A 23,932-nucleotide genomic window follows, 5' to 3' on the forward strand; every position below is an offset into this window, starting at 1 on the left:
TGTACATTGTTATCTGTATCATTCTCCAAATGTAGGTTTTAAATCACCCAGCAAAATTAGTCTTGAAAATCAAGAAGAGTAATAAGAAACTATATCAAATAGTTTGTTGTATTTTTGACCACAAACGTGGAGGGCAATGAATAAAAACAAACTCAATTGAATTAGAAAAATTAGTAGTGTCATCAGTTAACTGAAAAACAACTAATTCAAGCCCTGAAATAAATTCAGTTTCAAGTAACTGTAAATTAAAAAATTTAGAAATAACAGCTAACCCACCTCCTTTCTTGTTTGCCAACATTGATGAAGAACACTATAACCTGAAGGACAAATCTGAGATAAAATTGGACTATCAAATTCTTTCAGCCAGGTCTCTGCTATAAAAACAAGGTCAAGATCAGAATCCTGAATAAGATCATGTGCAATAACAATTTGTTATTTAAAGAACAAGCATTAAAATAGACAAGGTGCTAGTGTTGAGGTAGAAAAAATAGCATATGTCAAACAGCATTGTAAAGGCCTTAAGTTTGAAAACTTTTGCCTCTTTTTACTAACATAAAATCTTTTGGACCTAGAGGTAATAATAGTTTCAATTAAACAGTTTAATGATTGAGAAGTGTCTAATAGGCATCTTGCCATAGGGGACCATTTACATGGTCTAGGTTTACGAACATATTTAATCATAACTGGAATTTCAGTGGATATCTGTAGTAAGAATTCATCAGATAGATTTGCATACACTGCCCCCATATTCATTATAGATAACCTGAAAGCTTGATGGACTTCTGCATCCCCAAGACAGGTTTTAGATCATATGTGCTATAAATACTACTACTACAAATAATTTCTATAGCGCTACCAGTCGTACACAGCACTTCACAATTGAACATGAAGAAGAGACAGTCCCTGCTCAAGAGAGCTTACAATCTAATTCAGGACAGACAGACAGGACAAATAAGGGATAACAAAAACAACCTGTCTCCATGGATAATGCAGCTACACTTTCGGCTGATCTCACCTAAGTGAATCACTAAAGTTATAGAAAAGGAAGGGATTTTGATTTTAGGTCATGAATTTTTCTTCTTATCTCAAGGTGAGTTACATTCAGGTACAGCAGGTATTTTCCTTGCTCTCCAGGGCTTACACTCTATATGCACCTAAGGCAGTGAAGGGTTAAGTGACTTGCCCAAGATCACAAGTAGCTACAATGGGAATTGAACTGGCTTACTTGGTTCTCTCAGTCCATTGCTGTAACCATTAGGTTACTCCTATAAGATTTGACAGAGCAAACCTGGGGTTTCTGTTCAGCTGTGCAGTGCATGGGACCCATCATGTAGTTTGTGTGCACTGTTTAGGATTAGAACATGATGTACTACTACTTATCATTTCTATAGCGCTACAAGGCATCTGCAGCGCTGTACACTTGAACATGAAGAGAGTCCCTGCTCGACTTACAATCTAATTAGGACAGACAAATAGGACAAATAAGAAAAGAAAAGGGAATTACTAAGGTGGGAATGATAAAATACGGGTCCTGAACAAGTGAGTAAGGGTTAGGAGTTAAAAGCAGCATCAAAAAGTTGGGCTTTTAGCCTAGATTTGAAGATGGCCAGAGATGGAGCTTGATGTATCACTTCAGGGAGTCTATTCCAGGCATATGGTACAGCAAGATAAAAGAAATTGAGTCTGAAGTTAGCGGTGGAGGAGAAGGGTGCAGATAAGAGAGATTTACCCAGTGAACAGAGTGCATAGCAACACTGGCGGAATGTAAGTCGTGCATCAGAATTTTGAACAGATCTAAGAAGAGAGATGGCTAAGTGGGAGACCTGTGAGATGCAAGTTGCAGTAGTCTAAGCGAGAGGTGATGAGTGTGGATAAGGGTTCTGGTAGTATGCTCAAAAAGGAAAGGGCAAATTTTGGTGATATTATAGAGAAAGAAACGACAGGTTTTGGCAGTCTGCTGAATATGAGCAGAGAAGGAGAGAGAGGAGTCGAAGTTGACCCCACTTAGCCATCTCTCTCTCCTCTTCAATCTGTTCAAAATTCTGCTGCACGACTAATATTCCGCCAGTGTCGTTATGCTCATATTAGCCCTCTCCTCAAGTCACTTCACTGGCTTCCTATCCGTTTCCACATACAGTTCAAACTCCTCTTATTGACCTATAAGTGCATTCACTCTGCAGCTCCTCAGTACCTCTCCACTCTCATCTCTCCCCACATTCCTCCCCGGGAACTCCGTTCACTGGGTAAATCTCTCTTATCTGCACCCTTCTCCTCCACTGCTAACTCCAGACTCCGTTCCTTTTATCTTGCTGCACCATATGCCTGGAATAGACTTCCTGAGCTGGTACGTCAAGCTCCATCTCTGACCGTCTTCAAATCTAAGCTAAAAGCCCACCTTTTTGATGCTGCTTTTAACTCCTAACCCTTATTCACTTGTACAGAACCCTTATTTTATCATCCTCACCTTAATATTCCCTTATCTCTTGTTTGTCCTGTTTGTCTGTCCTAATTAGATTGTAAGCTCTGTCGAGCAGGGACTGTCTCTTCATGTTCAAGTGTACAGCGCTGCGTACGTCTAGTAGCGCTATAGAAATGATAAGTAGTAGTAGTAGTAAGGAAAGACTTAGGAGAGGGAAGCCTTCTTATTCCTTACAATTGACACAAGAGAAGGGATCCATGAGAGTCAGGTTTGGTGGATGTAGCAAACTAGACTGAAAAGCAGTGCCAAAAGAGTAAAAGGATGGAGGGAAAGAGAGAGCGTGCCTAGAGGACGAAGGACTGAGAGAAAGTGTGCCAGGGGTTGGGGGGAGGGGGGAAGAGAGCCGAGAGAGTGAGTTTCTTGGAGATGAGGAGAGGCAGAGTAGGGATAGAGTGAGAGTGCCTGTGGAGAAATGAAGAGAGAGAAAAAGTGCCTACAGGAAAGAAGGGAGAGAATGTGCCTAGGTTGGAAGGGGGTGCTAGAAAGCTGTGGGGCCACCACAGATGTTTTGTAGATGTTGCCTGATTATACATTTTAGCTATCCTGCTATTGGACACTGTTCATGTGGTGTCCTGTGCACACAATCAATTCAAAAATAATTCTGGTGTGGACCTGTCATATTTTAAAGTTTTCATCAGAATCATTATTGTAAAGCTACCCATATCTCTATTTTCAGATTTCTCAGGGATCTTCAGAATTTGATTAAGTGCATCTGTGGGATCTGTCTAGCATCGTCTCCTGCAGGGCTTGAATCAATTTTCTTAGGTCTGTTAACTTACTGATAGCCCCCAATGCCCATATATCGAATTCAGATCCAAAGGAAGCAATTCTATAACAGGGCATCAAAATTTAGTTGACAAATGTGGGTGTGCACATTTATGCTAGATCTACGAGTGGTGTAAATGGACATGCCTAAATGCAGCATATATGCGTGAAATTTACAGTGTTCTATAAGTAGCTCACATAAATGTTGGCCGGGCCTAAGACATGCCCATGTCCCTGCCCTGTGAATTGCCCCCTTGCAATTACACTAAGCCATTTGAGTACATAATTACAAACTAGCAGTTAGGTGCAGTACTTGCCATTTATGCACTTAAGCGTACACTTACCCACATGAAGTATTCCATAAATATAAGAGCGCAAATAGGGTTTAAATGTAATGTGACCTGTTACAGAATGAAGGGGGCACTGTGTTAACTGCTCAGTTCTATGATTTATTACTTTTGGTTTATTATTTACCACTGCATTTAAGTTCTGTATCCCAAGCATGTTTTTAAATTGGTTTGTTTTAAGTGCCCTTATCTCACACATTAGGCTCTGTATAGCATTTAGCAGTCTGGTCAACATTAGATGGTGATTCCTCCATTTCAGCCATGTTCTTGTAGGCCTCACTTGCCTCTCTGTAATAATTGGCCAGTTCACTCAATTGCATTTTTCATCCTTTTGAATATTATTCTTTTGTTCATTGTTTGGAGCCCTAGTGAAGAAATAATCGTAGGTGTGATTAAGCTTCCATAGACTGTCCTCAAATATAGAGAAAAGCATCTGTCACCTTGTGTGCTTTCTAGGTCCCCCGCTCCCACCTTGTCATTTCAATATTTGTCTCTCGTCAGTGTTTGGCCATCACTAATGTTCCAATTTCAATCACTGACCACCTTCAACAGACATTCAGTGACGAGAAGAGCCATCCAAAAAAATCATAATTTTTGGGGAAAGGGCTGGGGAAGGCACACTGGGAAAATCTTTTTTTTTTCGGTAAAACAAGTGATCTTGTCCAGCCTGGTGGTATATCACAGTTTAAATAAAAATAAATATCAGATAACTGTTCTTGAAGTATTGTTAGATGTAGATTACTTGGTCCATTTCTGCAACAGGCATCTTGATGTCCACCGTGTCCAGCTCTTGTTTTATACCTGTATTTTAATTGTCTTCAATTATCAGGTTAAACATCTAACACTTCATCTTGAACAAGAGACAAATAAGCGGGTGATGATACAGAATGAATTAAAGATGCAAGCTGCTGAGGCAGACAACTTGAAGGGCTCAGAGAAACAACTGAAACATGAAGTCAATACTTTACTAGAAGCCAAGAGGTTATTGGAATTTGAACTTGGTCAGTTAACCAAGTAAGTGTCCATCAGGGTTACTCTTGTTTGTTTCCATGGATGCATAATTTATTATGGTTCCGTTATGATTTCAGCTGAAATTTACTTTTCTCAATTAGGTTGATCCAGTTTTAGAATGAAGCAGGCATGTATCATGTTTGTTTTTGGAACAAAGCAAAGTTTGGATAGAAAACACATGTGATTTTAAGAAAAGAATGAGAAGTACTAATTAAACTGTGAGACAAAATACCTGAAAAATGGGGATGAGTCACAGCCACAACTACTAGTGTCAAAGTCCTGATCCATCTCTCCTCTTACATCCCCTGCCTCAGGCTGGTAGGGTGAGTCATTGAACTGCACAGCTTACCTGCTGCTTGCTGCCTTCCCAAAACCCACTTCTGTTTGAAGTTGAGTTTACAAGGAGCTGTTGGGTTTGACAAAGTTACAAGTTTTCCACAGTTCTGGTTTCAGGGGAGTCTGGCAGAGGAGGATGCAGCATCCATAAGAAGCACTACTTGCCTACCTTCTCTTGCCAGTTGAACATGATTCCAGATGGGAAAGGAAGTGTGATACCAGGGCCCTGGATAATGAGGTGATGAATCAAGGGGTAAGTGGGAGGGAAGAGAGGGTGGTGAGCCAAGAGGGTAGATGGTGATGCTAAGGAGAATGAGATGGAAGTGAAGGTGGTGACGCAGAGGTGGGGTAGGAGGAGGGAAGGCGATAATGTGTTGCGACACAATAATTAGGAACCACTGTGGCGGTCTGTGGAGGTATAGATCCTGATAAAGATACAGTAGTGCTCTCCTAGCCAGGCATTTCACATTAAGGTACAGATGTATAATTTTAAAAATTAAAGATAGATATTTAACAGCACAAATTTGACTGAAGTATACAGTTACTTTGTGAAGATAGGTCTGTAGTCTGAACTAGCAAAAATGAGATGTGTTTTATGGGAGAGAGGCTTGGAAGTGCCTGTAGTTGAATATGGTAAAACACCAGATAGTATTTAAAAATAACTTGAAATCTACTTTTTTAACCTGAAACAATTTTTATTGAACAGTGAAATAAAGGTACATTCCATATCATCATGCTGATCAATCCATAGACTGGTGGGTTGTGTCCATCTACCAGCAGGTGGAGATAGAGAGCAATCCTTTTGCCTCCCTATATGTGGTCATGTGCTGCCGGAAACTCCTCAGTATGTTCTCTATCTCAGCAGGTGGTGGTCACACACAGCAGCAGCTCTGGCTAGGTCTCCAAGCCTAATTTTTAGGTTTTGTTGAGTACCTGGGGTTGAGGGCTCTTCTTGAGCAAGTGCAAACCTGGTGGCGCCAGGTCCCTCCTTTTCTCCCCCCTCCCGCTGGCTCCGTTAAAAAAAAAAAAATAATAATTTTTGGACGTCCTTAAGGGCGTTTATTTAAACGTTTATTGCAGCTACTCACTGGGACACCAGTTCGTTACAGCTCGGAGCGAGAAGCAGGTAATTTTTACCTTTTTTATAGCGGGCAGGGGGTTCCCTGATCAATCTCCACGTGGCCTATGGCGTCAGAGGGCGAGGGCGCGAAGAATCGCTCCCCGGACCGCGTGTGCGCTTCTAGCAGGGATGCGGGGGTCTTAAAGTCTGATTCGCCCTTGTTGGGTGTCAGTTTGGAGGCCGGTCAGTGTCCCGGGTCTTCCTCCGGTGCGGCGGTTTTTCCCGACATAAACGCCCATCCCCCGCTGCTCGCCTCCGCCATCTTGGCCGGCCATTCTGCTCGGACGGCTTCTTCTTGGGCCGCCCTTGAGCTGGGAGACGTTAATGCCATGGCCGCCCTTGATTTGGGCGACGGCAAAAAAGCGGCTAAAGTTAAGCGCCGTTCTTCCCGCGCGGCTCCTTCGCGGAGTGTCGCACCGGATGCCATCTTGGATGCGGAGCATGTTTCTCCCCCGCTCTTGCGAGCGCCGGTTGAGGGTGCGTCTAGGGCTGTGGCCCAGGCTGCTGAAGTGCACAGTCTGGGGAGTTTCTCCCCCGAGTTTATTTTGCTGCTGCATCAGGCCTTCCTTATGCAAAACGCTGCCCCTTCTCCCTTGTCCGATGAAGGGGTTGAGGCCCCCGGAAGTAAACGCCCTCGGGTGGATTCCCAGGCCTTAGAGGACTTTGTCTCCTCTGATGTAGATGAGGGCAGCGTATCTGAGTTCTCCCAACGGTCCTTTGGGGATTCCTTGGAGGAGACGGGTTCCCGCTCGGATGGAGCGGATGACCCCTCTGCAGCGCGGATCTTTCGCTCAGAGGATTTGCCCAGCCTGTTAGTGCAGGCCATGAGCATTTTAAAGATTTCCTCTCCAGAGGACGTCTCTCCCTCAGCCCCTGTTGGCTCCGCCATTATCCTGGGGACGAAGCGCCCGCCTAGAACCTTCCACGTGCATGATGCCATGCACACCTTAATTTCGGCTCAATGGGATGTCCCGGAAGCGAGCCTCAAAGTGGCTAGGGCTATGTCCCGCCTCTATCCTTTGCCTGAAAGTGAACGGGAGGCCTTTCTTTGGCCTACCGTGGATTCTTTAATCACTGCGGTGACTAAGAAAACGGCGTTGCCGGTGGAAGGTGGCACTGCCCTAAAGGACGCCCAAGACAGAAGATTGGAGGCGGCCTTAAGGTCGTCCTTCGAGGCGGCTGCTTTAAGTTTGCAGGCCTCAGTTTGCGGCTCCTATGTGGCCAGGGCGTGCCTGACGATTGTGCAGCGGGCTTCCCCCTCGGATCCTTCCTTGAGGGCTGATTGGCCGGCCCTGGAATCGGGCTTGGCTTATTTGGCAGACTTTACTGTATGATGTCTTGAGAGCCTCGGCTAAAGGTATGGCTCAGACAGTCTCTGCGCGGCGCTGGCTTTGGCTGAAACATTGGTCTGCTGACCATGCCTCTAAGTCCCGCCTGGCTAAGTTGCCTTTTAAAGGCAAGCTGCTCTTTGGGGTAGAGCTGGACAAAATTGTGACCGATCTCGGCACGTCTAAGGGCAAGAGGTTACCAGAGGTCAGGGCTCGGGCCAGTGCTCGCCCCGGTAACTCCAGAGGACGGTTTCAGGAAGCCCGTCGGTACCGCCCGGGCAAGTCGGGCTTCCTCTGCCCCCTCTTCCTTCAAGAGGAACTTCTCCCCAAGCAGCATTCCTTTCGCAGAGACCGCCGTCCCGGAGGTGCGCCCTCCGGTCCTCCCCCAGGGTCTAGTACCGAATGACGGGGTCCTGGTCCATGGCCCAGTGCAGATTGGAGGACGCCTGTCCTCGTTTCTGGGCGAGTGGACCAGGGTAACTTCAGACGCTTGGGTGCTGGAAGTCATCAGAGACGGCTACAAGCTAGAGTTCTGCCGACCCTTAAGAGACCGGGTTTGTACTCTCTCCCTGCAAGTCTCCGGTCAAAGCTGTGGCAGTGCAGCAGACCTTGGACAATCTGATCCGCCTGGGTGCGGTCGTTCCGGTGCCAGAAAATCAGCTTGGCAAGGGACGTTACTCCATTTACTTTGTGGTACCAAAGAAAGGAGGTTCTGTACGGCCTATCCTCGACCTCAAAGGGGTCAATCAGGCCTTGAAAGTTCGGCACTTTCGCATGGAGACTCTCCGCTCTGTTATAGCGGCAGTGAAGGCAGGGGAGTTCCTGGCATCCTTGGACATCAAGGAAGCGTACTTGCATATTCCCATCTGGCCTCCTCATCAACGCTTTCTGCGTTTTGCAGTCCTGGGCCGACACTTCCAGTTCAGAGCCCTCCCGTTCGGGTTGGCTACTGCTCCGCGGACCTTCTCCAAAGTAATGGTGGTCATCGCGGCCTTCCTGCGAAAGGAAGGAGTACAAGTCATCCTTATCTGGACGACTGGTTGATCCGAGCCCCCTCTTATGCAGAGTGCGGCAAAGCTGTGGACCGGGTGATTGCTCTTTTGAGCTCCCTGGGGTGGATCATCAACTGGGAGAAAAGCCAGCTGCGCCCGACTCAGTCCCTGGAGTATCTGGGAGTTCGATTCGACACCCAAGTGGGCAGAGTGTTCCTGCCGGACAATCGGATTGTCAAACTTCAGGCTCAGGTGGACCAGTTCCTAGTAGCCTCTCCGCTTCGGGCTTGGGACTATGTGCAGCTGTTGGGCTCTATGACGGCCACGATGGAAGTAGTGCCCTGGGCCAGGGCTCATATGAGACCACTACAACACTCTCTGCTGCAGCGCTGGACTCCGGTGTCGGAGGATTATGCTGTGCGCCTTCCCTTGGACCCAGCAGTGCGCAAGGCGCTGAGCTGGTGGCTGAAGACAGACAAGTTGTCTGCAGGGATGCCTCTTGTGACCCCGGAGTGGATTGTCGTCACGACGGACGCCTCTTTGACGGGCTGGGGAGCCCACAGCTTGGGAAGGACAGCGCAGGGGCTCTGGTCTCCTGCAGAAGCAAAGTGGTCTATCAAACTCCTGGAACTCAGAGCCATTCGGTTGGCGCTTTTGGAGTTCATCCCGGTACTGGCGTTGAAGCCAGTACGGGTCCTGTCGGACAATGCCACGGCTGTGGCCTATGTCAACCGCCAGGGAGGTACCAAGAGCGCCCCTCTAGCCAAGGAGGCCATCAATCTATGTCAGTGGGCGGAAGCGAACCTGGAACAGCTGTCGGCGGCCCACATTGCCGGAGTCATGAATGTCAAGGCGGACTTTCTCAGTCGCCATACCTTGGATCCCGGAGAGTGGCAGTTATCGGCTCAGGCGTTCTTGGAAATCACGAAGCGCTGGGGCCAGCCGAGCCTAGATCTGATGGCGTCATCGGCCAATTGCCAAGTGCCGCGCTTTTCAGCAGAGGACGGGACCCTCGATCTCTGGGAGTAGATGCTCTTCTCCAACAGTGACCGACACAGGAGCTTCTCTATGTGTTCCCGCCCTGGCCCATGTTGGGCAGGGTGCTAGACCGGGTGGCAAAGCATCCGGGCCAGGTAATCCTGGTGGGTCCGGACTGGCCCAGACGTCCCTGGTATGCGGACTTGATCAGTTTCTCAGTGGACGGTCCTCTGCGGCTGCCAGCGGAGCAGGGACTGTTGCATCAGGGTCCCGTGGTGATGGAGGATCCCTCCCCCTTTGGTCTTACGGCCTGGCTATTGAGCGGCAGCGTCTGAGAAAGAAGGGCTTCTCAGACAAGGTCATCGCCACTATGCTGAGAGCGAGGAAGCGCTCTACTTCTACTGCTTACGCGAGGATTTGGCGTACCTTTGCAGCGTGGTGTGAAGCAGGCTCACTTTCTCCCTTCACTGCTCCAATTTCTTCAGTGTTGGTGTTCCTGCAAGAAGGTCTGGAGAAAGGCCTGTCGCTCAGTTCCCTTAAAGTCCAGGTAGCGGCTCTGGCTTGCTTCAGGGGCCGCCTGAAGGGTGCTTCCCTGGCTTCGCAGCCAGATGTTGTGTGTTTTCTCAAGGGAGTTAGTCACCTGCGCCCTCCTCTGCACTCAGTGGTGCCTGCGTGGAATCTCAACCTGGTGCTAAGAGCTTTGCAGAAGCTGCCTTTTGAACCCTTGTCAAGGGCGTCTCTGAAAGACCTGACGTTGAAAGCAGTCTCTTTGGTGGCTATCACTTCAGCCAGAAGAGTTTCCGAGCTCCAGGCGCTCTCATGTCGAGAGCCTTTTCTGCAGTTCACTGAGGCAGGAGTGACTATTCGCACAGTGCCTTCCTTCCTGCCTAAGATTGTTTCTCGCTTCCATGTGAATCAGCAGCTCTGTCTCCCTTCCTTTTGTAGGGAGGACTACCCAGAGGAATACTCTGCTCTCAAATATCTGGATGTGAGACGAGTCATCATCAGATACTTGGAAGTGACCAATGATTTCCGGAAGTCGGATCATCTGTTTGTCCTGTTTGCAGGTCCTCTTAAGGGTCCGCAGGCTGCTAAGCCTACAGTGGCAAGATGGGTCAAGGAAGCCATTGCAGCGGCTTATGTGGCCGCGGGGAAGGTGCCGCCTATCCAGCTGAAGGCTCACTCCACTAGAGCTCAGGCGGCCTCGATGGCAGAGGCCGGGTCCGTCTCCTTGGAAGAGATTTGCAAGGCGGCAACTTGGGCATCGGCCCATACCTTCTCCAGGCATTACCGCTTGACTGTGGCTGCTCGGGCGGAGGCCCGGTTTGGAGCTTCAGTGTTGCGGTCAGGGATTTCAATGTCCCGCCCTGGTTGAGTACTGCTTCGGTACATCCCACCAGTCTATGGATTGATCAGCATGATGATATGGAAGGTAAAATTATGTATCATACCTGATAATTTTCTTTCCATTAATCATAGCTGATCAATCCATATATATCTGTACTGTACTGTTTATATTCTGGTTGCATTTCAGGTTCAAGTTTAGTCTTCAGTTGCTGTTCAGGAGGACTTCATGTTCAAGTTTTTTCAATTGGATTCTTCAAGAGTTGAGACGAGTTTGTGTTACAGTGAGCTGCTGCATTCCTCTCCCTTCCGTTTTACGGGGCTGGATTGAGACCTAAATTCTGCCGGCGCTCCCTCCCGCTTCGTGCGGCTGTAGGGCAGCTTTGTACCCCTCCCGCTTCGGCGGTGTTAAGGTCAGTCAGCTCCTCCCGCGGTTGCAGGATAAGCCAGATCCCCCCGCATCGGCGGGGTGGTGTCCCTCCCCCGCTCCGCGGGGATGAGCTGGACGGATTCCCCTCCCCCACTTGTGTGGGGATGAGCTGGGTTAATTCCCCTCCCCCGTTTTGGCGGTGGTGAGCTGGGCAGAGTGTCCCCTTTGTGGGTGTAATTCTCTAAGTGCTGAGTCCTGCGGACGGTGCTTTGATATCGACATACTGAGGAGGTTCCGGCAGCACATGACCACATATAGGGAGGCAAAAGGATTGCTCTCTATCTCCACCTGCTGGTAGATGGACACAACCCACCAGTCTATGGATTGATCAGCTATGATTAATGGAAAGAAAATTATCAGGTATGATACATAATTTTACCGTAAGCAAACCAATACATACCAGTTCAATGTTTTTTCTTTACAATTGTCATTTCTACCCCTAACTATCCTCCCCTTCCTCACCCCGTAGAGGTAAATATTAATTAACCTGTTACATGCGATAACCAGGAGTCCAAATAACAAAATGTAAAAAAGTGGGTGTGCCTTATCTCCCCCTTATCTGTAGAATCAAACCCTTCACTCCCCAAAACCCTCACAACCTTCCCCCACCCTCCCCAAGCCTTGCACCTCAATGGAGCTGTTAGAGGCCATGATTCTTATGGCCCTGCTAGCCCAGCAAAGGACATGGGTCACCCCCTTCCTGTAGTCTGCCATTTTAATCCATATTATAGAACTGCTTTTCTTTCTTTGGGATGAGTCATTGCTTTGGACAGTATTGCAAGAAGTTGAAGCCTACTGGTCAATATTTCTTCCCACAGTTGAGGCACTAGTTTTTATGAGGCATTGTTACATATTAACTACAGTTAATATGTACACAATGCCTCGTGCTCAATATTCATCTAGTGATTGGGTTCAGTTTAAATGTTGTTGAATGTATCAAGATATTTAGCAATTTAAATGGCACAATCCTCGCTAAGTTTTGAAAATAGATGGCTACTCATGTTATACATTCACCAGCCATTGTTGAAAGTATAACTTGTTTTGAATTTTGGCCAATATGAATGTATGTATTTGTATGTACTTAAAGAGAAAGTAAAAGAAGACCTGGTTTTACAGGTGATACACTAACCTATATTTTGTGACTCATGTTTATTCCTCTCCTATTGAATTCTGGCTCCAATGGAGCTAAGTCAAGGATCTTGACATCCTTGAGCCTTAATTTTATATCTCCTCCAAATTTAAATTAGTCCAGTCATTGTGGTAACAGTCCTTAGCTGGGGGCCATTCAACAGTGCTCTTTCCAGGGACCTGCAGTTATGGCTGTCAGTCCAGTCACCATTACACAATAACTGGAATGGACTCCCTACATAAGTGCAGCATTCCCAGCCCCAGCCAACTGAAGGAGCAGAAGACCTTTAACCCGGGCCACTATGTATGACAGATCACAGCACTACCACTGAGTCACCAGGCTAGCCCCACACCACTTAGATAGATATAGATATGTGAAGTATTTGAAGTGCATTTATGCTGTTTTTCTTCCCTAAGACAATACAGAGGAAATGAAGGGCAGATGCGAGAACTCCAGGATCAGCTTGAAGCTGAACAGTATTTCTCAGTAAGTGTCCAAGCTTCTGGTAATAAACATTTTTCATTTATGTTTCAACGATTTTTATTGAGGACACTATAAAAAAAAACACATCCACATTATGAATACACAATGATTCAAATATGAAAATATACTCAGCAAAGACAAAATTGTACATTCCGTCATCAAGTTTTTTGAACATTTTATCCCCACCCCTCTATTTTATGTTCAACGTTGTTTTTTAAGTTCAACATTTTTATTGATGATAACAAAAGAAACCTTTATCAAACTATACCAAACCCAATATAGCCATATAAACAGTCCTCAATCTTTTGACATTTATCTCCCCCCACCCTAGCCCCTACAGTCCTAACACAATTAAAAATAATAAACCCTTGTTAACCACAAAAATAACCTTTTGAAGAGTATATAAACCTTATAATAATACCTATCAAAGGGGTATGTTCTTATTCCCTCCAGCTACCTTTGCACAAAACAAGAAGAAAAAATAGAGGGGGGGGGGGGCACCCTGGTGTGCGCAGTACGAAACATCTCCCCTACCAGACTTCCCAACCCATACTCAAAATTTATTCAAAATCAAACTTAGGGCTCTATGCGGGAGAGACTGTATGTATACTTCCCAGATGGCCAAGAGCATCTTCCTCCCTTTAGAGGAGCCCTGATCTTGTCTCTGTTCCAACAGCATTAATGCATGTAGCCTATTCCTCCAGGCCCAATAAGAAGGTGTGGCTTCGCCTATCCAGGCCCCTAATATAATTCGCTTACCCAACACAGCCGCTTTTCAAGAAGAAGAATACTGTTACAGTTAGCCACATGAAAAGCTTTGTATTTATCTAAAAGCAGAGCCGCAGGCATGAATGGCAGAGAGCAGTTCCAAAGCCCTTCAAAATAACGCAGAATGGCCTTCCAAAATATCCTTAATCTTTGAGCAATCCCAAAAAGCATGATATAAAGAATTGTTGTCTTGATTGTATTTCGAGCAAAGTGGTGTTTCTACTCCCCCAATCTTGAATACTTGCTCCTTAGTAAAATAGGCCATGTGTAATACTCGAAACTGACACTCTCTCAATTCTGCGATTACCGAAATTTCAGGTATGCGTTTAATTAATTTACTATAGTCAAAAACAGAAACAGGCAAACCCTTGTCCCTGCTCCATCTATGAATTAGGCCCTCCCTAGACCGAGCAGAATAAAGATGTTGTAGCTCTCTGTGAAGCGAAGAAATTGACAAATTACCACCTCAAAATCTTTCAAAAAAAATCCTGCAAGTGACTACTCAAAGGGAAGGCCAGACTACTGGCATCTAGGGATTGTATATAATGTCGCAACTGTCTATATGCTAGAAAATCCTTGTTATTCACTACTCCTCCACTCTGCAATTGCTCCCAAGATAACATCTTACCTCCCTCTCCCAATACATGATGTAAAAAACAGATGCCTCTTGAAGCCCATCGCCGAAAACTAATGTGGTCACGACTTGGTAAAAATTGAACATTTCCTTTAATAGGGAGTTGATCCGATACCTCCGGGTTCTCCCCCAAAAGAAGCACTAAGTGTCTCCATACCTCTCTCAACGGACAAATAACACACTCTGACAAAGATAAGTCAGTAAAAATCCCAATGGGCAATGTAAAAGCAAATTGATATGCCAAGGGGAATAAAATGCAGTTTCATATTTCACTGGAGTAAAGCCCTGCTCCCCAAGAAACCAGTCCCCCAGATGGCGTAATAAGCATGCTCGGTTATATATGCGTAAATTTGAAAGTCTCTTCCCTCCATATTTCCATGCTCCCAGCAAATATCCAAATGCCATTTTGGTTTCTTGCCTGCCCAACAAAGTTTAGCTAAATTTTTGTACAGAGTGTGCAAATCTCATTTCACAGTCGTAACGGTAGCAACTGCATTGCATATAGCCATTTAGGAAAGACAACCATATTGAAAAGTTGAATTTGGCCATGTACCACCAACAAAGGAAGATATATCCACCACTCCAAATATGATTTGGTAATATCTAGCAGAACCGTTAGATTCCTATTATACATATGGGAAGTTGTATATGGCAGTTGAATCCCTAAATATCGGAAGGATCCATCCGCCCAACACAAGGGAATCGATCCTTCCCACTACCGACACAACTCTTTGTCTGTGGGCAACGCCAGAGATTTTTCTAAATTCAATTAAAAACCAGAATATTCACCATATTCAGTGAAACTTTCCATAAGAACTTCTAGGGACCTCTGAGGATCCGTCAGATGTACCAATATGTCATCTGCAAAGCAAATAGTTTAAACTCCTGTGAGCCAATCTTGACTCCTTTAATGTCTGGATTACCCATAATGTCTCTAATCAAGGGGTCTAAAGACATAACAAATAATAAAGGAGACAATGGACAACCCTGTCGGGTACCCCTATGTATACTAAAAGAAGAAGAAAAAAACATTATTAACCCAAATCTTAGCTTGTGGAGAGGTATAAAGTGCTTGAACCGCATTCAAAAAAAATTGTCCAACACCATATTTCCATAGAGTGGCAAATAAAAATTTCCAGGCCATGCAATCGATAGCCTTCTCCGCGTCAAAACTGATCAACATAGAGAGAAGACAAGCCTGTTCTACCTGTTTGAGGGAGACAAGAATTTTCCTCATATTTCTGGTAATTGTGTGTTTCCGAACAAAGCCAACCTCAGGATCAGCTATCAGTGAAGGCAACACCTGCGCCAATCGATTAGCTAAAATCTTAGCAAACAATTTAGTCTCTACATTCAAAAGTGAGATGGATCTATATGAAGAAGGTTGTGTAGGATCTTTTCCTGGCTTCAATAATAAAATAATCTGTGCCCTCTGTAGAGAACTAGGCAACTCCCCATCTTCCTCAAATTGGGTAAAAAAGGCCCGCAGAGTAGGAACAATAGAAGGTGACAAGATCTTATAAAATTCTGATAAGAAGCCATCTGGCCCTGGTGCCTTACCCAAAGCACTGTTGAATTGCCAGGGCCACTTCATCTTCCGTTATAGGGGCCTCAAGCTTACCTCTAGCATCCTCAGAAAGCTGTGGCAAATCTAAACTTTCTAAATACATTTCTCCCTCCATTTCCCTTCCAAGGGACAGGCATATAAATGTTGATAATATTTTGAAATACGACTGCAATCTTTTGATCTGTTCTCACCAACACCCCATCTCCTCGATCTATAAGAGCAACCGTAGACGAGCTCCTAGCCTGTTGTGCAAGTCGTGCCAAGAGTTTCCCAGATTCATTACCATGCAAAGGTCTTAAATACAAATCAACCTACGCATACAGTTTCTCATACATAAGTATGTAATTATGGAATGCTAATATTGTGATTTACTTGCTGTGTTTTAAACTGGTTTGATATCTGTTTAATCTGAAAACTACCAAAAGAATTAGATCTTTTATTTGCTTCCTAAAAGTGTAAATCTGTAGGTTAAGGTGTGGCTGATAACTTGTGTTGAAGGAGGATTAGTTAAACCATATGGTCATTTCTTGACTCCTGCCTAAAGGACACTCACAGATAAGAATTGCTCTGGCTTTAATTCTGCATTTATATCTTTATCTTTCCTGGGGGGGGGGTTTATCTACTCTGCTAAAATTGTGATTGCTTGTCCCAATCCTTAGAGCTGTACACCTGAACATTTCTTCTGGTACATTTAAATGCAGCTCTACAGATAGGTTACAGCAGACACATTCCTAAGGTCTTAAGCTTAAGCCCACCCATCCCAAGACGGACACTTCATAAATAACTTTCCCAAATACACTACTTATCACAAATTAACTCCACCCATATTACAACTGTCTCTGAAAAGAAAACCCCTCATTATCACAGGAATACGGTCTAAGGTTTGGCCATTAAAATTCAATGCGAAGAAATGCAAAGTGATGCACTTAGGGAGTAGAAATCCACGGGAGACGTATGTGTTAGGCGGGGAGAGTCTGATATGTACGGACAGGGAAAGGGATCTTGGGGTGACAAGGCGGTGGCCGTAGCTAGAAGGTTGTTAGGCTGTATAGAGAGAGGTGTGACCAGCAGAAGAAAAGAGGTTTTAATGCCCCTGTATAAGTCGTCGGTGAGGCCCCACCTGGAGTATTGTGTTCAGTTCTGGAGGCCATATCTTGCTAAGGATGTAAAAAGAATTGAAGCGGTGCAAAGAAAAGCTACGAGAATGGTATGGGATTTGTGTTACAAGACGTTTGAGGAGAGACTTGCTGACCTGAACATGTATACCCTGGAGGAAAGGAGAAACAGGGGTGATATGATACAGACGTTCAAATATCTGAAAGGTATTAATCCGCAAACGAACCTTTTCCGGAGATGGGAAGGCGGTAGAACTAGAGGGCACGGTATGAGATTGAAGGGGGGCAGACTCAAGAAAAATGTCAAGAAGTATTTTTTCACGGAGAGAGTGGTGGATGCTTGGAATGCTCTCCCACGGGAGGTGGTGGAGAGGAAAACAGTAACGGAATTCAAACATGCGTGGGATAAACATAAAGGAATCCTGTTCCGAGGGAATGGATCCTCAGAAGCTTAGCTGAGATCAGGTGGCAGAGCTGGTGGTGGGAGGCGGGGCTGGTGGTTGGGAGGCGAGGATATTGCTGGGCAGACTTAGACAGTCTGTCCCAGAGCCAGTGGTTGGGAGGCAGGGATAGTGCTGGGCAGACTTAGACGGTCTGTGCCCTGAAAATGACAGATAACAAATCAAGGTAAGGTATACACAAAAAGTAGCACATATGAGTTTATCTTGTTGGGCAGACTGGATGGACCATGCAGGTCTTTTTCTGCCGTCATCTACTATGTTGCTATGTTACCAAAAGCCTTGAAAACGACATACAACTACCTAAACTTCCGGAAATCACTAAAGATTAACCTGTTCCAAATGGCATACCCTTGTTGACAAGTGCAAAGTGATGCATGTGGGTAAGAGGAACCCGAATTATAGCTACGTCTTGCAAGGTTCCGCGTTAGGAGTTACGGATCAAGAAAGGGATCTGGGTGTCGTCGTCGATGATACGCTGAAACCTTCTGCTCAGTGTGCTGCTGCGGCTAGGAAAGCGAATAGAATGTTGGGTGTTATTAGGAAGGGTATGGAGTCCAGGTGTGCGGATGTTATAATACCGTTGTATCGCTCCATGGTGCGACCGCACCTGGAGTATTGTGTTCAGTACTGGTCTCCGTATCTCAAAAAAGATATAGTAGAATTGGAAAAGGTACAGCGAAGGGCGACGAAAATGATAGTGGGGATGGGACGACTTTCCTATGAAGAGAGGCTGAGAAGGCTAGGGCTTTTCAGCTTGGAGAAGAGACGGCTGAGGGGAGATATGATAGAAGTGTATAAAATAATGAGTGGAATGGATCGGGTGGATGTGAAGCGACTGTTCACGCTATCCAAAAATACTAGGACTAGAGGGCATGAGTTGAAGCTACAGTGTGGTAAATTTAAAACGAATCGGAGAAACTTTTTCTTCACCCAACGTGTAATTAGACTCTGGAATTCGTTGCCGGAGAACATGGTACGGGCGGTTAGCTTGACGGAGTTTAAAAAGGGGTTAGATAGATTCCTAAAGGACAAGTCCATAGACCGCTATTAAATGGACTTGGAAAAATTCCGCATTTTTAGGTATAACTTGTCTGGAATGTTTTTACGTTTGGGGAGCGTGCCAGGTGCCCTTGACCTGGATTGGCCACTGTCGGTGACAGGATGCTGGGCTAGATGGACCTTTGGTCTTTCCCAGTATGGCACTACTTATGTACTTATGTACCCTGCCGACCCAACTTAAATGCCTGAACTCTGCTACACCACAAAACTCAAGTATGTAATGGACATTACTCAACTCTTCCATTGTACGACTCCCTAATATGACAGTGCTACATGAACTCTATCCTATCACAACATTACCTTCAAAACCTCTCCGATACTATGTAAGCTACATTGAGCCTGCAAATAGGTGGGAAAATGTGGGATACAAATGTAATAAATAAATAAAAAATGATGTAATTGATACTTATAATACGTCATTGAATTCAATGCTCTTGTATGAAGGAGCTCTCCCAAGGAAGTCTGAAGGGTCAACAGTAAATTGCAATGAGACGGGGAGGGGTGTGCACCATATTGGATAGGCGCCTGACGCAGCCATTTCTCAAGATCTCCCGATCTCATGCTTTCTGCCTAAAGGAGGTGTACGCTAAAATCTCCCCATGTAAGACTGCTTTAGCAGCTTACCAAAAAAGTACAGGTGTATGCACATGTTCCACATTACATAAGTACATAAGTAATGCCACACTGGGAAAAGACCAAGGGTCCATCGAGCCCAGCATCCTGTCCACGACAGCAGCCAATCCAGGCCAAGGGCACCTGGCAAGCTTCCCAAACGTACAAACATTCTATACATGTTATTCCTGGAATTGTGGATTTTTCCCAAGTCCATTTAGTAGTGGTTTATGGACTTGTTCTTTAGGAAACCGTCTAACCCCTTTTTATACTCTGCTAAGCTAACTGCCTTCACCACATTCTCCGGCAACGAATTCCAGAGTTTAATTATGCTTTGGGTGAAGAAAAAGTTTCTCCGATTTGTTTTAAGTTTACTGCACTGTAGTTTCATCGCATGCCCCCTAGTTCTACCCTGTTTCCCTGAAAGTAAGACATCCCCTGAAAATAAGACCTAGTAGAGGTTTTCCTGAATTGGTAGATATAAGGCCTCCCCCGAAAGTAAGACCTAGCAAATTTTTGTTTGAAAGCAGGGCTGCCAAGAGCCGGACAAGGCCGCCCCACCTCCACCCACTCTCCGTCGCTCCCGGAACTAACCTTAAACTCCTCCTTTCACCTTCGCAGCAAGCAGCATCAGGGCAGACCTCTCCTTCCTTCCGTGCCCCGCCCTTGCGGACGTTAAGTCAGGTGAGGGCGGGGCACGGAAGGAAGGAGTGACCTGCCCTGCTGCTGCTTGCTGCGAAGGTGAAAGGAGGCGTTTAAGGTTAGTTCCGGGAGCGACGGCGGGCGGGCCAACCCCGATCCAACCCCGATGTTTCCCCGAAAAATAAGACAGGCCCTGAAAATAAGACCTAGCGCATTTTTGGGGGCAAAAATTAATATAAGACAGTGTCTTATTTTCGGGGAAACACGGGTATTATTGGAAAGCGTGAACAGACGCTTCACATCAACCTGTTCCGCTCCACTCATTATTTTATATACCTCTATCATGTCTCCCCTCAGCCGTCTCTTCTCCAAGCTGAAAAGCCCTAGCCTCCTTAGTCTTTCTTCATAGGGAAGTCGTCCCATCCCCGCTATCATTTTAGTCGCCCTTCGCTGCACCTTTTCCAATTCTACTATATCTTTCTTGAGATGCGGCGACCAGAATTGAACACAATACTCAAGGTGCAGTCGCACCATGGAGCGATACAACGGCATTATAACATCCTCACACCTGTTTTCCATACCTTTCCTAATAATACCCAACATTCTATTCGCTTTCCTAGCCGCAGCAGCACACTGAGCAGAAGGTTTCAATGTATTATCGACGACGACACCCAGATCCCTTTCTTGGTCTGTAACTCTTAACGTGGAACCTTGCATGAACCTTGCATTAGTAGCCTGATAATCCACCCATCTTCGCAATATATGTTCCTGAAATTCTGGATCCCCATAAAGAGAAGGTGAAAACTGCCATTGAAATGTCACCTCCCATGACTCCAAAAGTAAAGGTACACCATACTAAAGCATGATCGGATACACTGTAAGGACCTATACCCACTGCAAGAACTTCTGAAAAAAAGAGCAGTGGAAACAAGCCAGCAATCAATTCTAGATTGGGAGCCATAAGCACTGGACATATGTGTATAATCACGTTCAGAAGGGTGTAAAGCCCTCCATACATCCAAAAGCTCCAAAGTGGAGCACAACAATGGAATACCTTTAACAGAAGCCCCCCCCCCCCCCCCAATCACCTGCCATACTGGGAGATCTGTCTAACGTTGGGTCATATACCATATTAAAATCGCCTCCCATAAGGACAGGAATATTTGGCAAACTCAGAACCCGATGAGTAAGCGCCTTTTAAAAATTGCGGTCATACACATTAGGGCCATAAACATTACACAGGAGCAAGGGTTTCGTATTAACTGTAGCTTTAACAAACATAAATCTACTCTTGGGATCTTTCCAAATCTGATGCACATCCAGTCCCTCCCGAAAAAGAATCAAAAGTCCTGCTTTATGATTCAAATCTGGAACCTCTATTAAATCTCCAACCCACCACCTTTTGAACTTCAAGTGCTCCACTGTAGATAAATATGTTTCCTGCAAAAAGGTCACTTCTGCTGTCTGACGATTCAACGCCTGCAGCACCTTCTGTCTTTTAATGGGAGATGTCACTCTATTAACATTCCATGACACTACTTTAATCGATGTCATAATCTAGAATACAAGTGGTACACTGATAAAACCTGTATATTGTAATGGGCCGTGGAACTGTCCCAGCCAGCAGTCCCCCACCCCAAAACCACAAAAAATTGAATAATATAGTAGTGTTGCTCCATACCACACGTCCCCACCCCCCAAAACCAGACTTCGGTACCCCAGAATGAAATATCCGTTCAAACCCAAATTCCTGCTGTGTACCCATTGACCCCCCCTCCCTTCCCCCTATCCTTCCCCTGTTTCCCCTCATCCCATCACACACTATCCTGATAAGGACTCGGTTCACGCAGGAACTCTGTCCCAGGAATTCCAGCCTCTTTGCAAAATTTTTAGATTGTAAAGTTATAAGAACACCTCTGGTACTTGTCAGAAAGGGGAAAAAATAAAGGTGGGTGGGTGGGGGGGATCTTGCTTACAGATGCATCTAGATAAAATTAGAACCTTCTATCAAAATCTGAATTTCCAAATAGACATATCTTACCTCTATATCACAGACGATGCTCAACATCCTTTAAGAGCTAATAACATTCCAAATAGTGCACAACATGGGAATCACTAAAAAAAATGATTTTGTGGTTTGTTGTGATTCCACCCACACATTCTGATATATACCACATACCCATATATACATCCACTTTCCTGCACATGTTATAGGGATGTCCCCATGTATATTAAAAAAACAAATATATCTTTTACATAAAGTCATAACTTTTCCAGGAATATCCAAAGGCATGATGTTACTTAATTTCCTCCTCAGCACATAGTAATACTTCTTCCACATGAAATTGTGACCGCATTATGCTAGTCAAGTAGGCCGCTGTCCAACTCTGTTACTGCTGGTGTAGTTCACAGCGTGTAGGCCTCAAAAAAATGACCAGTAACTTCAACAGCTTCTCCAAATGAAATTCCAACCTTTCTACTTCAACCAGTATATAGCTGTGAAAGTCTTGACGCACGCATAAATCCGACTGCTCCAATCCAAATCTTATTAACAGTTCCAACAAAAGCAATAAAGTCCACGTCCAGAAACATCAGCAAATAATCACATCATGTATCCATCCTGGCTGGCATACTTCCAAATATAAATCCACACAATCTCGTCCACTGAATTATCTGCAATTAAGATTGAGCACTTTTGGATGGCAAAGTTTGAAGAAAGGCTCTAGCTCTTTCAGCCGATTCAAACAGTTGTGGTTTCCCTTCAGTAAACACCTTCAAACATGCTGGATATAAAAGAGCAAACTGTATATGGCGCTAGTGTAATTCTGTACATACCGGAGCATACACCTTCCATAGCAAGGATACCTTTGCAGAAAAATCCTGAAAACACAATATGTGTTTACTTTCTTAAGTAAGTGGTCCTTTGCTGCGTATAGTTAAGTAATTTAAAGATGACCACTCGAGGACGGGCATCCGTATTTCGACGAGGCCCCAGCTGATGCGCCCTCTCAATCCGCAAGGGGCTCACATCAGATTGCAATTGCAAAGAAGACATTAACTACGACTCCAGGAACCTTCTGAGTTCCGGATCCGCAATTGTCTCTGGTAAGCCTACCAATCTTAGATTTCCCCTTCTTGATCGATTTTCAATATTGTCCAATTTTTCTTCCAATCCTCGAATCTTTATTTGAAACTCCTCATTGGACATGGTAAGATGCTGCACATGGTCTTCAAGATCAGAGACACGCTGGCAGCATGCTGAAAATTCTCCACGCAGGGATTCCAACCACCCATCAACGTTATCCAATTTATCCGTTACTTTCTGCAAACGATTATCCAGCGATTCATCTATAGCCTGTTTGACCTCCATCACAATCTCAGCAACCCAAGCTGAACTGATTGTAGTCGGCCCTGCCGCATCCGCCATTTTAAGATCACTGCAGCGCGATTTCTCTTTCTCTCTATGCTGTGTTTTGGCAGCTGTCAACTCTCGCACACCAATCCGCACATGCAGCTCAAAGATTCTTAATATAAAATTGCCACTTTCACCAATATAGTCCAGAAATGTGCCTTAATATAAGTAAAATTCGAGGCTGGGGCCCTACTACTACTATTTAGCATTTCTATAGTGCTACAAGGCTACGCAGCGCTGCACAAACATAGAAGAAAGACAGTCCCTGCTCAAAGAGCTTACAATCTAATAGACAAAAAATAAAGTAATCAAATCAATTAATGTGTACAGGAAGGAGAAGAGGAGGGTAGGTGGAGGCGAGTGGTTACGAGTCAAAAGCAATGTCAAAGAGGTGGGCTTTCAGTCTAGATTTAAAGGTGGCCAAGGATGGGGCAAAACGTAGGGGCTCAGGAAGTTTTATTCCAGGTGTAGGGTTGCAGCGAGACAGAAGGCGCGAAGTCTGGAGTTGGCAGTAGTGGAGAAGGGAACAGATAAGAAGGATTTATCCATGGAGCGGAGTGCACGGGAAGGGGTGTAGGGAAGGACGAGTGTGGAGAGATACTGGGGAGCAGCAGAGTAAGTACATTTATAGGTTAGTAGAGAAGTTTGAACAGGATACGAAAACGGATAGGGAGCCAGTGAAGCAACTTGAGGAGAGGGGGTAGTATGAGTAAGCGACCCTGGCGCAAGACAAGACGGGCAGCAGAGTTTTGAACCGATTGGAGAGGAAGAGGTGACTAAGTGGGAGGCCAGCAAGAAGCAGATTGCAGTAGTCTAAACGAGAGGTGACAAGGATGTTGATGAGGGTTTTGGTAGAGTGCTCGGAAAGAAAGGGGCGGATTTTACGGATGTTGTAAAGAAAGAAACACTCTTCCCAACTA

General features: G+C 45.3%; 1 protein-coding gene across 2 annotated transcripts in view; it reads left to right on the top strand.

The window, feature by feature from the left end:
- The window catches only part of ROCK1 (Rho associated coiled-coil containing protein kinase 1), a 523,306-nt gene that overhangs the window by 341,862 nt on the left and 157,512 nt on the right, over window positions 1-23,932 (top strand). For both annotated transcript variants that reach the window (XM_030212894.1, XM_030212901.1), the window contains 2 exons: window positions 4,421-4,605; window positions 12,676-12,745. In XM_030212894.1, the coding sequence (XP_030068754.1) occupies window positions 4,421-4,605; window positions 12,676-12,745 (255 nt within the window). The remainder of the gene's footprint in view (window positions 1-4,420; window positions 4,606-12,675; window positions 12,746-23,932) is intronic.

Source organism: Microcaecilia unicolor, chromosome 1 (genome assembly GCF_901765095.1).
Source record: "Microcaecilia unicolor chromosome 1, aMicUni1.1, whole genome shotgun sequence".
Lineage (NCBI taxonomy): Eukaryota > Metazoa > Chordata > Amphibia > Gymnophiona > Siphonopidae > Microcaecilia > Microcaecilia unicolor.